The 16,083-nt window shown below is 45.3% G+C and overlaps 1 protein-coding gene across 1 annotated transcript; it reads left to right on the top strand.

Moving 5' to 3' along the window:
* Nucleotides 1–3,755: 3,755 nt before the first annotated feature.
* Nucleotides 3,756–14,875, top strand: LOC148639151 (vascular cell adhesion protein 1-like). Its single transcript, XM_088621703.1, has 10 exons — nucleotides 3,756–3,961; nucleotides 5,086–5,361; nucleotides 5,687–5,992; nucleotides 6,904–7,188; nucleotides 9,446–9,721; nucleotides 11,583–11,663; nucleotides 11,834–11,911; nucleotides 12,029–12,109; nucleotides 12,852–12,932; nucleotides 14,196–14,875. The coding sequence occupies exons 1-10, from the start codon at nucleotides 3,892–3,894 to the stop codon at nucleotides 14,339–14,341; spliced, it is 1,680 nt and encodes a 559-aa protein (XP_088477829.1). The 5' UTR covers nucleotides 3,756–3,891; the 3' UTR covers nucleotides 14,342–14,875.
* Nucleotides 14,876–16,083: the final 1,208 nt, after the last annotated feature.

Below are 16,083 nucleotides of genomic sequence, written 5' to 3'. Positions count from 1 at the left end.
CCTGGCCAGTGTGCACCCTGCTTGCGGCCAGTGCTTGCTGGAATAGGCTCCAGCTCCCCCACCACTCTGTACTGGATAAAGTAGTTGGAAAATGGATGGATGGGTTTACGTGACCTGCAGCTGGACTCCCAGTTGTACGGAAGAAACCAATTTCCATAGTAGTTCCGGACAAGTGGGATTTTCCACTGGCTGGAAAATGGCAGATGTGTCCTTGGGACCAGTGTCCCATGCTGCTCGGGAACTGGAAGGGGTTTGAAGTCTTACTGGAGGAGTGACCCCGTACTGTTCCGAACAACAGCTGCTCCCAGAAGGCCGGACTTCCACACTTGGCACATGGACCGAACGGGAAGGGTGGACAGAGTTGGAAAGTCCATCATCCACGTACTGTACACCGCTCCCCCTACTCGGCCCGTTTTGGCACTTTGCAAAATCTTCCAGTTGAGTCACTGACACCAATTACTCACTCTTTGGACACAGCCTCCACCTTCCCTCTCTCCTTGCGCCAGGGAGCTGCTCTCGCCCCGAGCCCGATCCCGCCAGCATCAGCTCCGTCTAAATAATCCATCACTCGGGTGAGGCCAACACATGCACAGCCAAGCTGAGGGACTCTCCAGAGCACTTTGTTAGAAGGGCTGCAAATTCATTAATTCCTTACCTCCTTTACAGCTTTACAGGTATTGGGGATCCCCTCCACCACCTCCAGTTTGCAGCCCCACCTGGATGATGTGACGACAGCCATAGTGCGCCAGTGCACTCACCACATGTCACCTATCAGTGGGGAGGAGAGCAGAGTGATGAAGCCAGTTCAGAGATGGGATTATTAGGAGGCCATGATTGGTAAAGGCTTGGGGGGAAATTTGGCCAGGACAGCGGGGTAACACCCTGCAGAAAGTTAGGACTTCAGTTGTAGGTCCCGTCCAAAGGACAGCACCTTTTTTTTTACAGTATAGTGTCCCTATCACTATCCTGGGGCATTAGGACCCATACAGACCACACTAACCTCTTCCAACAGCAACCTTAGCTTTTCCCAGGAGGTTTCCCATCCAGGTACTGGCCAGGCTCACACCTGCTGAGCTTCAGTGGGCTGCAGGATGCAATGCAAATGTGTGGATAAACCCCTTAGAACTGGTAATACAGGAAGAGAAATAAATACAGTGTCAGTGTCCTGGCCGTAAGTGAGTCAGCATGGAATAAACCTTTACTGGTTCCTTTGCTGCCGCAGCTACCCACTTGAACTTTTTAAGTCCTAAATATACCAGATACAGACAACCGAAGATCTGACTTAAAGCAGTAGAAATATACATCCAAACTCCACACAGATAGCACCCCAGGTCTGGAACTGAACCCGGAGCCCCTGTGCTGCCCTTCCTGTATCTTAACTCTGTGTCATTTTCCCCATCCTGCCCTGGCCTTAGCTCAGTGTTCTGTATCTGATGTGTGCTCTCCCCTCGTTCCATCTCCTAACACACAAGCTCCGATCCTTCCTGCTCCTGCAGCACAATGTTTATGACTTCCTTTCACACTTCACAGATGCATCTTTCCTGAAAAGTAGTCTACCCAGTGTTCTAAATTATTCCATACAACAATATTCTTCTTATTATTATTAAACTGTATGTTCTAATGTTTTTTCCCATCTTTTATAGTTTATGCTTTTACTACTTGTAAGTAACCCTCTGAAGGTCCACATTAAACGCTATTTGCCTCGTGTTTGCCCAGTCTTTAAAATTGTATCTTAAGTCTTTAAAAAACTCCTACTCTGCCATTAAACTTTGTCTTAATGCTCCTATTTTAGTATCATCGACAAAGATAAATGATAGAATAAACTCTAATCTGGTAGTAGCCGGGCGTTGACCTCCCTGTCCTATTGTTCCTAGCTTGTTCTAATACATCATGCCTGGAAACAAATAATAAATCACATTTTAATCACTTCCCCACATTGTCTAGAAGATGTAAATTATGCATCAGCATAAAAGGCCTCTATTTTTCATACTTTGGCTTTTCTATCTCAGTGTTTCCCATTTTGTACCTGGAGTTTGGAATTTTACCCCTTGCCTGCAAAATCTTGAACTTGGGTCTGCAGTACACATCATCTGTGTATCTAAATCTTTTTTTAATTTATTTGCTGCTTCTAAAGTTTCTTCATCCTCCTAATTTGGTATGATCTGCAAACCTTATTGGTTTACTAACTACACCAGATTTAGATAACTGCTTGGAATAAAGAGCACTGGTCCTAGTACAGATCCCTGTGGCCTTCCACTATTATGTCACCTGGAAAAGGGCTTCGTCACCTCTGGGCGATCCTGAGGGACCATCTGTTGGAAATGTTTGTAGGTGATGCAGTAGCCTCTGCTGTTGTAAAAAGCACTTGTCTTGAAAGGCTTCTGAGTGGTTAAGACAGCAGTGGGGAGGAAAGCAGTACGTCTGAGGCAGTCAAACGGTATGAGCTGAATGCTGGGATTGAAAGAAAATGGTTCCATTTGAATGGTCATCCTATACAATGGCGAAGGGGGATGAAAAGGTTTGGGGGCAGAAGGGAAGGACAAAAGGGATTGTACCTCTGAAATTCCTTATGTGACTGATCCGAGGGTTATTTTTGGTTTCGGTGCGGACATTTTGAGCGTTATTTTGTCAGTGAAATAAAAACCTTCGTCTGAGGTCTGCGTTTCAGCGCGTCTCATTGCTACCCAAGCAACAAGGTCTGAGGAACTGCAAGAACGTGGGAGAGGTTCCAGTATATCTGGGATGAAGGGAGCTGTGTATCAGGGGCTGAATAAAACAAACAGATGCATTCCCCACCTCGCAAACTGCAGTCATCTGATTCTGGTCTCCTGTTTGTCACCCAAGCCTGTGTGCCTTCTAATGGGTCTTCTCTTGCTATGTCCCTAAGCTCTGGACTTCTATCCCGAGCGATATCAGACAGTCAACTTCCCCAAGTGCTTTCAAATCCAGCCTCAAAACCTTCTTCTTTAGAAAATTTTTTTTAATTGGTATCTGCCTCTGCACCTTGAGTTTTCTAATGCATTTCTAACCTCTTCTGCTTCTTTGTGCTAATTTTACATCCTATCTAACCGTTTTGTTTTGTTTTAACTATTTTCACTTTTCCTGTAAAGCTCTCCCAGAAGTTCCCTGTAAGGGGGCTATATAATGTGAAATTCCTTAGAATTTTTGTTGAAGTTGTTGTTTATTATTTCAGGAAAGGCAGAGTGGTGGAAGATGCTTCAGTGGTGGAAAGTGAAAGCTGAATAAAAGGCAAAAATTTAAGGACATGTGAAAGGAGGGGAGAGAGAAAGAAGAGAAAACCATAGGTTTTCACTGGACACCATGAATTGGGAGTTCAGTGTTTTGTGACCCCTGGACACAGATGAAAGCTATGTTGAGAAACATTCAACAGCCTTCTTCCCACAAAGGCTCTGGAACAACCTCCCTAACAACACTGTGGAAACTAAATCTACCTGAGACGCTTCATTAAATGTCCTGACGCTATTTTATTCACATTGAGTAACGTTGAAGAGCCTGCTGTCACTTGTAACCCTTATTCTGTGTTATCTTCCTTGCAGACATCCATAGTAGCAAAGTCTTTATGCCCTCCTGCAGTCTCAGCACTATTTAAAGGTCATGTCCTCTCAAAGGTTTATGCTTGTAGTGGGGGGTCTACAGTAAAGTCCCGCTATGTTTCCAGAAGCCAGATGAGTGTGTCTGGGTCTACAGGAAGGGGTGGAGTTAAGGGGGGGTATGAAGTAAAGCTAAGAGGCAGGGGAAGGCAGGGTGCCAGTATGGTATCCAGTGTCCAGTTCTCATAAGGCAGGTCACCTGCAGGGGTGGATACAGTCAGAGGGTGAAACGAAGCCTTCAGATCACCTCCGGAGTTTTTGCTCCAGTCTCTGTGCGCTAATGGAAACCACGATGAGGCACTGGCAAGTCATCTCCTTCGCGTGCTTGTTTCTGAAGCTGGCTACTCAGGGTAAGGACACGGGTTCCTCACAACTCCACTGTCTGCTGGTTTTTGACCTTTGCTGGCTGAACTACTAATGGGACTGACTGTTTTTTTTCTACAGATATGCAGTTTTCACATGATTGATATTTATAGGTAAAGTTGAAATGTCTTACAATCACAGGGATTTACACAATTGCCTAGATAATTGTGAGATAAACGTGGGGCTAAATAATGAAGATTTCAATTGGCGCAAACATTTGCAGACACTGGGTGTCCACGGCACCTGGATTATGATGCTATGGTTATACGTGTTAATGCTTTTCTTTAAAATGTGATGATTTGTTCAGTGAAGATGATCTCTAACAGATATGGCAGCTAGTAGCAAATTCTACTTTCAACAACACAGATTTGACTTTATGCTGTTCTGTTTGTCTAATCTATTCCCATCAGTAATTTATGTTAATACATTAAGGAGTAGGGTGACTCTGTGGCTGCATGCTCACTGAGAGGCGAGGAGACTTGAAGGGATTTTTTTAACATCCTTTAAACTGAAAGATATTAATTATTAAAAATTCAGTGTGACACAACTTCTCTGAGATGCAAACTGGCGCTTACTGCCCATTCAAATGCAACAGGTAACACTGATCGCTGTCCGCTGTTTCTAACAAAGATCAGCCCGTGTGACTGGCAAACAAAATGTAACTGTTCACAAAAGAGCATCAGCTCAGATCTGATTCAATACCGCACATCTGACAGGTATTACAGCCCCCGGGCGTTAAAGTACCAGTTATCATGCCAGGAAAGGTATAATTCTGGATTTACATCACCCAGGTGGTGGTGGAGGGGAGTCCCTATTACTTGTAAAGCACTTTGAGTCGTGTATCCAGAAAAGTGCGATATAGTAAGGAATTATACTGTACTGATATACGGAATTAAACAGCTATATATAATATATTATTATATATTAGTTCAGTTTATTTGTCATTTGCACAAGTGCAATGAAACGGTTATAAAAAACGGAAACGCTAACCGCTCCCCCACACCCCCTTTTAGTTATATGTTATATATGATATTAATATATTATACACAGCAATATATAATATAACTCGGTAATTCCAAAGTTTTTTTTTTTCATTTTCTTTCCCCACCAGCGGCTCCGGCGCTCCCCGGCGAGGTGGTGATCAAGCCGGAGAACCCCGCCGTGCAGGTGGGCCAGCCGGTCTCCGTCACCTGTACGACCACCTGCCCCGCGGGGAAACCCGCGTGGAGGAAGGGGATCGACGCCAGTCGCTTCCTGGTGAGGAGCACCGCTCAGGAGAGCACGATGGAAATCGGGATCGCCGAGTTAGAAGACGAGGGAGACTACACCTGCCTGTCGCGCTGCGGGGAAGCAACCAAAAGGAAGAAAACACGTGTGCATGTTTTTGGTAAGTAAAGGAGGGGCTTGTTAGTAAGAAGACACTGCGAGGGGAACGACAGGAGAAATCCTGAAATATCAGTCAACAGAGTATTAAAACAGGGCTCCGAGGAGCCAGGCTGGGCAGAAATTTTGGGATCAGTTCCAAATTACTGTACGTCCTCAGTTGCTTATCTATTTTATTCATTGAGAAATGACTCCGATTTTGTCTTAAGAGGCTCAATGAATGCGTCAAAGTAAAAAAACAAACAAAATAACGCTACGAATACCTGATGTTACAGTCTGAGTGAAAGTGAGAAGGAATAAAAACCCATCTGGCTTTTCTCTCGGTCCAGCGTTCCCAGAGCCGGTTGTGCGCACCGTCCCGGAGAACCCCATTTCTGGCAGGCTCTTTGATGTCTTCTGCTCCTGGAGGGGCGTCTATCCTCCTGAAAAGGCCAGTCTGCGTCTGTTTCACGGGGGAAAGGCTTTCGGCTCGGAGCCCGAGGAAAGCGAACAGGAGGACTCCAGGCTTTCAAACTATGAGCTGAAAGTAACAAACCAGACTGGGGCCGGTTCCACGGAATACAGATGTGAAGCAGATCTGACCGTAAATGGGCAGGTCTTACTCAAAAACACGACTCTGCCAATCCAGTTTAAAGGTACGCAATATGCATTTTTTCATTCTGCCACTACCTGTGAATGAAACCGATTTAATCTCGCTTTGTAATGTGATTTAAAATCATCTTTAGACAGACTTGGATGAACTGCCAGAAGATTTGTGGAAAATGGCTTAAATGGCTAATTACACACAAAAAACATATTTGCTCTCACAAATAAGTGACACCTGTGATTTCAGAGCTGAACTCTGGGCAAAGGTATTTGTCCTGGTCCTTGACACAGTGGCTGCATTTCATTCCAGCCACATGACTTTAAGAGAAATCATCATTGCAACAAAGAGCTCTCACCTGCCCCAAGGCCCTGTCCACCTCCCACCTGTTTTAAAAAACAGCATTTAAATCCCTCCCAAACCGCCCTGAAATAACGCTTATGTGGCCTCACTCTGAGACACTTCTCACGTTCACTTACAGTACCTCTTCAGAGCAGACAGACCCCAGCAAATGCATCACCACTCCAATGCTGTGTCTAAGACCCCTCAGACTGACACAGCTAGAGCTGGTTATAGCAGACAAGTACAATGTACATATACTGCAGCGTTCCAGACACAGGAAGCCTGGGAGCCTGAACACATTTTCGCAGACTCATTTCCCCCTTTCCTCTCCTCTATAAATAGGGGTCCTCTTTCCCTTTTTCCCACATTCTCTCGCCAAACCCCAAGCTGAGCTTGTTCCCCTCTCTACCTTCATTCCCTTGTTCCTGAGCGCCGGGCTCGCCCCTGTATTCCACAAAGGGCCACGAATGAGCGAGCTGCCGTTCCAGTCTCCCACCTCTCTTGTTACACCGCCGCCCGGGCAGAGGGAAGTCAAGGGGTGGGGCACCAATACAATCCATACATACACTGCGTTTTGCAGAAATCGTACCTCTGGTGACCCATGCTCTCTTCTGTGTTCAGATCTCCCACAGATCACGTCGGTGTCCCCAGATTCCATAGCCGCAGAGCTGGGGCGCTCGGCCTCCTTTTCCTGCCGCGCCCAGCCCGAGCCCTCCCTGCTCATCTCCTGGGAGAAGGAAGGCACCGAAGGGTGGCAGCTCCCACAGCGCTGGAGACAGACCCGGAGCCCAGGACGGCTGCAGGTTGACATCCAACAGCTGCGGGTGGAGGACAGTGGCAACTACAGCTGTGTCCTCCAGAATGAGGCGGGGCAGGTCAGGCGGGGGCTCAGCATAGACGTGCTGTGTGAGTACACCGGGCAGTGAGGGCTGCTTAGCGATGACTGCAGAGGAGACCAGGGTGCAACGCTGTACTGGGCTTTACAAGGGAGCCGATTAGGTCTCTACAGCATTCAAGGGAACTGAAGTCTGAATTTCTCAGAGCAGTTATTAAATCTTGGTAACGCAATAATTGAATTGACGGTATGTCAAAATTAGCAGAACATTTTGATGCAAGCTCCTGGTCTCTCCAGGAGCGAGCGCGAGAGTGCACGAGAATTGGGACGTGAAGCCGCCCTTCCTGCTCACTAGTCCCTGGAATGACTAATGTGATGAGCCGTCCGAGGGAATGAATGAATACAGGTTGCACAGCAGACGTTTGACCACAGAAGTATTTGTTGGCAAAACGGTCTCGAGGTCAGGGGCAATGTTTCTGTGGGATTCAAAGAGACGTATTCCCAAACCTGCTGGCTTTCGATACCACAGGGCCGCTTCACCTCACTGGATGTTTTGCTGCCTCATTCTGAATCGCAGAATATGGCGCAGCGCATGCCTGGAGGTGGTCCACAGGGGCGAGAGCCCTTCCCAGGAATAGTGGGCACAGTACAGACCCTCCGGTTAAGAGTTAAACGTTTCCCCTCAATGTAGTAGAAGCATAAATGTCCTAATGTGCTGAGAGAAGTGTCCTGTTTACCAAAGTCATTCTGCGATCAGAGCACAGAGTTCAAGCCACACCAGAGTTCAGGGGGGGGTTGTGGCCAGTTCACTCCTCAATCTACAGTAGGACTAACTACAGCTGCACACGCACACTGGCCAAAATATTAGGAACCTCCATTAAATAACATGTTGTTACTTAAACAATTGCCTCTGCGAGAGCAGCTTGAACATAACAGGCTGTGTTTTCTACAGGGTGCTAAAATATCTTCATCCTGTTTACCATCCAGATCTTCTAGCAAATTACAGCCTTCACTGAGGCTGTGCTGAGGTGTAGTGGCCATGACCTGCCTGTTCCGCTGCTGCAGAGCCTTGCTCTGGCCAGGGAGGATGTGATCCTCAAGGGCAAGATGATTCCTTCAGCTGGGAGGTTCCTGATATTTGGACTGTTTATGGGCAAGGGAAGAGCAAGAAAGAGCAGAGGAAAGAAGAATGAACAGTTAAACTGTTGTTCCATATAAAGTTCTCCCCAGCAAGCTGGACACACTGGCCAGACACCCCTGTGGACAAGGGTCTGTGTTAGCTGCTGTAGCTTTTATATGTGAAGGGCTGAGGTGCAGGCCAGAGCAAGCCACAGTCACACAGAGCATGTGATTCCAAGGCAGAGACCCTGTCCTCTGAGAGGAGAGGTGAACGAGGTTAGCCCTTATTAGGCTCCACAGTGTTCTGAATTAAATAGTACACTCTGTACAGTGTCCTTATCTCTTCCCTAATACACAAGTGCTATTGTTAGCCATCATTCCTGACAACCTTTCAGGAGGCAGGAGGAAAAAAAAAAACTTCCCCTGGCTCTTTTTCCTGTAATAAATCATGTTTTAAAATGATACTTTTTACAAGAAGGTGGTAATCGTTTTATTTTTAAATCACTGTTTGAAAGGCCTGGTGTTACTTTTCAGTGCACCACTATGTTTTCTCAGATAACACGCAAGACTGGCCAGGGCTGGTACAGTAGTTACAGTACATGGGCCTGCAACCTGGTGTCACTCTTAGATCCCAAAATAGTTCGGGCCAGCTCAAAACCCAAAACCCAAAACCCAAATCCCAGGCAGGCGGGACAGCCACCTCCTTCTGTTGCAGATCCCAACATGAGTGAGAGAGATGATAATTACATTTGAGTACTAACCATTGCACATCCTTAGATGTCCCCAAAAAAGCCTCTGGTGTTCCTCTGCTAGAAGGATCCTAGCACAATCTCTGTTGAAACCTGCCTTGGCAGAGTTATTAATATAGACTGTGATATTAGAATGAGGAGTGACATGGAGGACAGAGAGGAGTCTCTTGTACAGCCTCCCTGTATTAAGCTTTAGAAGGAAACAGTTTATGCCTGTGTAGGTCTCTGCAGCAGCATGAGCAGACAGAATACGAGACGGCCCCCTGTTTGGGAAGCTGGTCACATCCCAGCAGGCCTGGTACTGTTCATATTGGATCGGTGGTCATGATCAAGAGCCTTTCCCAGGGATGGTTGGCACAGTAATGACTTGAGCCCCAGACCCTTGGAGTCCTAACCTCTAGTTTAAGCTGCTCTCTGAAAAAGGTTTTTAAGGGGAGGGGGTTCTGTGATTTTCTTACAGATGGCCCTAGGAATGCTGAAAGCAGCCCCTCCAGCCTCTCGGTCCGAGTGGGCGAGCCTGTCACACTGAGCTGCAGGTGGGACGCCCACCCCCCGGCGATCATCACCTGGACCAAAGACAGCGCTGTGCCCCCCCCCAGCTGGACAGCCCGCACCCAGCAGGGCAGGTCCACCCTGAGCACTCCCGCGGCCCGGCGCGAGGACAGCGGCACCTACCTGTGCTCCATGGAGAACACTCTGGGAACCCTGAGCCGGCCCATCTCCCTCAGCGTACAGGGTGAGTGACCCCCACTGTGCCAGCCCCTCCCCACTCCCCAAATCTCACTGCCGCCCCACTGCACCCCAAATCTCACTGCCGCCCCACTGCTCCCCAGATCTCACTGCTGCCCCACTGCTCCCCAGATCTCACTGCTGCCCCACTGCACCCCAAATCTCACTGCAGCCTCACTGCTCCCCAGATCTCACTGCCACCCCACTGCTCCCCAAATCTCACTGCTGCCCCACTGCTCCCCAGATCTCACTGCCGCCCCACTGCACCCCAAATCTCACTGCCGCCCCGCTGCTCCCCAAATCTCACTGCTGCCCCACTGCTCCCCAAATCTCACTGCTGCCCCACTGCTCCCCACTGTTCCAGACTCTTTCAAGACCTCAGTTCCACCAGTTAAAAATGCTTTAAGGTCTTTCCCACATTTCTTTACCAAAGTCTGCCTTTCTGTTTGAAATGACAGGATTGTTCACAAATCATGGAGAGGTGCGATACAAATTCAGAGGACAAAGTCCAAGAGATCTGACAGGGGCTAAAACAGAATGCAAGATCTGCAGATTTTCTCTTTCTTTCAACCTGATTTAAAGTCTCATCCACTGCCTGCTGGAGTGCTCTTCGCCTTTCATACCTCTGGCTTCCTGTTCAGCAGTTACTCTGCAGTGCTAGATGACAGGCTGCTTTCAGCAGCTTTCTAAAATACTGCTAGCAGAACAGCTGGGGTGAAGGGGATATCTGTGTTCAACTTATGCGCAAAGGGTAGTTTTCATAACCCATAAGATCAATTGGAAATGTTTGATTGCTGTGTCTTTAGGAATGTCGAATGCAATGGAACCACTGTATCATTATAAAACTAGGGAAGTCAACAGCATGTGAGAATTTCACAAAACTCCAGGCCAGGGGCAGTGTCTGAAAGCACACTGGTCTTTACTGTCATTTCCCCAGGGCTGTCTATATTCAACTCAACCGGTAATAAACAGGAAACTATAGAAATGATAAAGATTGCTCTCTTTAGATTTCGACATATCTCCTGTCACTGTGACACAATATTCCTAAGCTGCCAGTGTATCACTGAGCAAAGCTATTATTATTGGAACCATTACTACTCCTAATTATAATAGTAATGATAATACAAATTATAGGAGTTTTACAATTACAATGTTGAGTATGGCTGATGGCTTACAGCACTGCGAACCATGAATAGTTTACAAGCAGTTAATTTCACTTGGCTGGCTATAGTGTAATGAATGTCTTGACACCAGCTGCAAACAACAATCAGTTTGAGAAATATTTCTAAGACAGAAATGACTGTTTCTTCTGAGCCACAGGTACGAAACTGAGAGATCCACATCGAGGTTAAACGCCTCTGTCATCCTTCTGCACCACCGTTCCGCAGGGTGGAGGTGTTGACAATGAAAAGAGGTTGCTTTTTTGTAAGGGTATTATGAGTATCATGTAATATTGTGCAATGATGTTGAAATAATAAAAACCTAATAGGCAAATTGTTTACACTGTATATCAAATAGTGTAGTGAATTTTTACTGTGCAGAGCCTTTAAGCAGTGTTTGTCATTACAGGCACTTTATTTTATAATCATTAATATTATTACTATTAATATTTTTGTTATTTCTGATAGATTAGGTGTCTGAGTACATACAGTAGATAACATTCAAATACACAGACATTGCTCAAACACATATTCCTCAAGATGTCTGAAATAGATTATCACTGTAGTACTTGGCCTAGTAAGAGATTCTTAAAAGGAAGAGATAATGACAACAGATCCCGAGTTTTGCAACAATTTTCAATCACACTACACGGCTTTAAAAACGTGGAAATAATTATGAATCTCTTTGCTTTTGCTTTTGATGCCTAGATGCCCCAGAGAGGACAAGTGCAGTCCCCCAGACCACTGCCCATGACGATCAGGCTGAGCACAGCACAGTGGTGTCATTGAGTGAGTACCTTCTTTCAAAAACATTAGAGCAGCCATTATCCTGAGCAGTTCAAAACGAAGAGACTACTGGTGTGTCTTTGTATTATAAAAGGGCGTGGAAAATTAAATCCAGACTTTGATACCCACAGAGTAGAAGCATTGACCACTTTTATTTTTTTATCCCCCTACAGATTCGTCCACAACAATCAAGGACAGTGTGACATCCAATGACGTTTACTACCCTGACCTCAGCACTGCCCCAGAGCCATGTGAGTTCCTGTTGTGTGCACTGCAGCGGAATCCACATGGATGACAATTTCGGATTTAACAGTGAGGTTAAACTCCAAGCGAAACCCTGATTTGGTCTGTCCGTTCTTGTTTTTCAGCTGAGCCAAAGGGTACAACTACTTCCTTTCCTTGGAACAACATAGACATCGCCCTGAGCCGAAGCACGCAGAAAGTGATCTGTGAGTGCTGCAGTTAAATAACAACCGCTATCTCACCCCTCACCAGCAATGGGGCTATTAATACTATGAAAACACACCCTGATCATGAAGCATGAAGATCTCGCCATCACACTTGCATTTGAGCTGTATAAATTAGGTCTAAAAGATTCTGTTCATGATAATATAATGATAAACTTGATTTTATGTCGCGCTTTTAAAGATGGCTTTCAAAGCGCTTTACCGAATGACAACAACAAAAATAAACAAAATACACAAGATATGCATGATGGCGATACACACTGAGAGGAGACAGTAGATGGTGGTACCAAATACAGTAGGAGCAGGGGGGTAAAGAATAGAACCAGTTAAGTGAATGCTCTTCTAAAGAAGGTTTTGAGTCTGGATTTAATTATCGTTTTACTGTGGGCTTCTACAGTATAATAATACAGCATCCATACATACACAGTAGTGTTTATACTAACCCTACCCTTCACTCGACCTCATCACTACTGCACGCCTGTGGAGGACTTATTGACATTCTGTAGAATTTTGGTGGATAACAAGACAATGAAGGGGAATATCCTTAAAATCTTTATTTAGTGCATAAACCTAATCACTCACGTTATGCTGAGAAGGATCTGGGAGACAATCCAGCAGGCCATAGCATTACTGTAGTTTGAGTCATATTTCATGTGTTCCATTCCCACACTCTTACCCAGAGTGAAATGGCCACTTTGATTTTAAGGCTTGGTTTTTATTCCAGCTGAAGTTGAAGCGACGTACTCGGCCTTTGTGAAACCTGACGTTCAGAAAGACCCTAGAAGCAGCACTGTACCAACTCTCGGTGAGTCCCCGTGGACATTCTGCAGGAAGGTCTCCTGAAGCTGTAGGCAGATACACCATCATTGTTTTGTTAGTGTATGGTGATAACAAAATCGTTTTGAGATTACAATTTTGAAATACTGGGTATGTTCTCTTGGTTGTGTTTTTGGAAGAGAGCAAGCTGGGGTATGTGAAAAGATAATTCCTAATGCAAGAAATTGTAAACGGTTAATAAAGTGATCTTAAAAGGCTCACTGAGAGTAAAAGGACCAAACTTAACTATGCAGATTAGGTGAGTTTGTGACTCATCATGAACAGTGATGTTTTTTCCCTTTTAATTTTACATGCAATGAATAAACATTTAGTTTAAAAAAGCATTTCAGTCCATTATATAAACATGCATCCCTCTCTATTTAAATGCATTCCTATAGGAAATCAGTTTTTAGTTTTTATAGTCCCAGAATTATCCTTTTTAAAACACACGTTAGAGAAATGATTTCACCTACCTCTCTCTAAAGCTAGTGGCATGATTTGTGAGCATTGCAGTGAATCAGCAGTGACAACAAATAATAATAAATAAAGAATTATTGCTTACACTTATATAGCGCTTTTCTCGGCACTCCACCCAAAGCGCTTTACAGGTAATGGGGATCCCCTCCACCGCCACCAATATGTAGCCCCCACCACAGTGCCAATAAATTCCACAGCAGCCACAGTGCACCAGTCCGCTCCCCACACCCCAGCTCTCAGTGGGGAGGAGAACAGAGTGATGAAGCCAGTTCAGAGATGGGGATTATTAGGAGGCCATGATGGGTAAGGGCCAGGGGGAAATTTGGACAGGACACTGGGGGTAACACCCCTACTCTTTTAGAGAAATACCCTGGGATTTTTAATGACCACTGAGAGTCAGGACCTCTGTTTTATGTCTCATCGGAAGAACGGCGCCTTTTTTACAATATTGTGTCCCCGTCACTATACTGAGGCATCAGGACCCAAACAGACCACAGGATGAGCGCCCCCTGCTGGCCCCACTAACACCTCTACCAGCAGCAACCTTAGTTTTTCCCAGGAGGTCTCCCACCCAGGTACTGACCAGGCTCACACCTGCTGAGCTTCAGTGTGCTGCCAGCTGTGAGCTGCAGGGTGATATGGCTGCTGGCTTAAGCAATTCCTAAATCTAAAGTTCAGCTAAACTTCTAGGGAATTTATTGAGGCTACCTTCACTTTACCCACACAAACAACCTGCACCTTTGCAGATTGATCACTGGCTTTCCTTGTTTTCCAGTTACCCAAGAAGATTCCAATGTCACTGTGTCTGTGAGCTCCGCTGTGGGCTCAGTGGCCGGGCTGTCATCACTGGCTTTCCTGGTACATTGGATCCGAACCCGAGTCCGGAGAAACTTGCAGAGGGGAACTGAGCTCTCCCAGTGACCCGGAGAAAGATGAGCAGTTTTGTTTTTTAATTGCTGAACACTGCCTTGATATAACACCCTCTCAGCGGTCCATGGATTTCACAGTGTTGTAGCAGAACTAGCAGAGTCCAGCCTGCACCTTTTAACTACAGAACTACTTGGCCTTAAACACCATGTTCCAGAGAAACAAGGACTGATAGGGTCTTAACTGCGGGGTCTTCAATGCCTTTTTTACAAACTCCCAACGAAAGAACCTACAGTACAATTCTTTGATCTTCCTGCTGGAGGAAAAATTTGAAAGACTTAAAGGTGCTAAAGAAGGCGCTTCTCAGGATGAAAGGATCCCTCTCATATTTGTAATGTTTTTCTAAACAAATTGTTTTCTAGTGGATTTACTTAATTACTGCTTGAATCACACTGGGTGAATATGTCATGTAGCATTGTTGGCTCCACATTCTGTTATCATAAGGTTGGATGATCCCATAATATACTTTTTTATTGTATGGTTGTTTTGTATATATAGATTTTTATGAATAAAATATTTTGTTGTGCAGATTAGTTGGGCTGTTCCCATCATAGGAGTGCAAATCCCACCCTCGTTTTAGGAACCTGGATTTAGAAACTGTTTTTAGTAATCTGTCATAATCCCCAGGCTGGATAATTTAATTATTTGGTGATTAAGTGTATTTGTCACATATAAATCAAGCCCTTGCTTTTTGCTCCAGATGGTGATGTTATGCTGTCGAGTGAAGATGTTCCCTGTCCCGACACATGGCTTCACAGAGGGGCGTCAAACTCAGTTGTCAGTTTAGCTATTAATGTAATTATATTCTCACTTGCACATATACAGAATGATTCTTAAGATCTTGTACAGTTTAGAAAGGAATCTTTCTCTTCATTAAAACTACAGTTATCTATAAAAAAAGGAATTACAATGACGCAGTCGATTGATTGGTTAATTGTATAATTAACTGAGAACAGTAAGACAAAATCTAGAAGAGACTAGGCATCGCATGTCAGAGTCATAGCTATATCCATGATATTAGAAAACAAGGCTCATATACAGTAATCCCGCATTTCACACCCCTTTGAACCAGTTGCAGTGTGTCCACAGCCTAGTTGGTCGTCACAATCTTTGCCTTCGCACTGTCTACGTTAACAAAACAGGAAATTCTAGGCTTGACGAAATCCCTCTCGTCGTATTTCGACAGATCTGCAGCATCAGTGTGAGAGAGCTTTCCTGAACATTTAAAGCCCTCAGACACATGGCTCCCCAGCAACAGCAGTGGCAGCAAACCTAAACCCTTACCTACAGGTCCTGCTGCAGCAATATCTTTACCGGTTTAAAATGATCTGATTCGCTCCTGGTGTCCAGGTTCAGGAAAATACATTTTCATTGTAATAAGAAGCTACATTTTTTTTTACCAAAAACCACTAAAGTGTTGATGCCTTTGCTGTTTCTTAATATTTAACCCTTGTGACAAAATGTTCATCAGTGTCACCTTTGTCAAATCTCAGAAACTAATACCTCCGCTCTTCGTCTTGTCTTGTAAATTTGGCTAAGCTTGAGAAGTTTAAAGAAAACTCCAAATACCAGGACGCATTTGACACGACGGGCTTGAGCACTGCCCAGGCACACTGTCCGGGAGGGTGGGGCGATGGTGGCTACCAGTGTGAAGCGATACACATATGGATGTGCTTTCAAATCCCAGGTGAGCAAGACTCTTCACTCAAATTCCTAGAGTGAAATATCCAGCAGTA

This window comes from Lepisosteus platostomus, chromosome 27 (assembly GCF_059453375.1).
Source record: "Lepisosteus platostomus isolate fLepPlt1 chromosome 27, fLepPlt1.hap1, whole genome shotgun sequence".
Lineage (NCBI taxonomy): Eukaryota > Metazoa > Chordata > Actinopteri > Semionotiformes > Lepisosteidae > Lepisosteus > Lepisosteus platostomus.
This window is presented reverse-complemented; position numbering and strand designations above follow the sequence as displayed.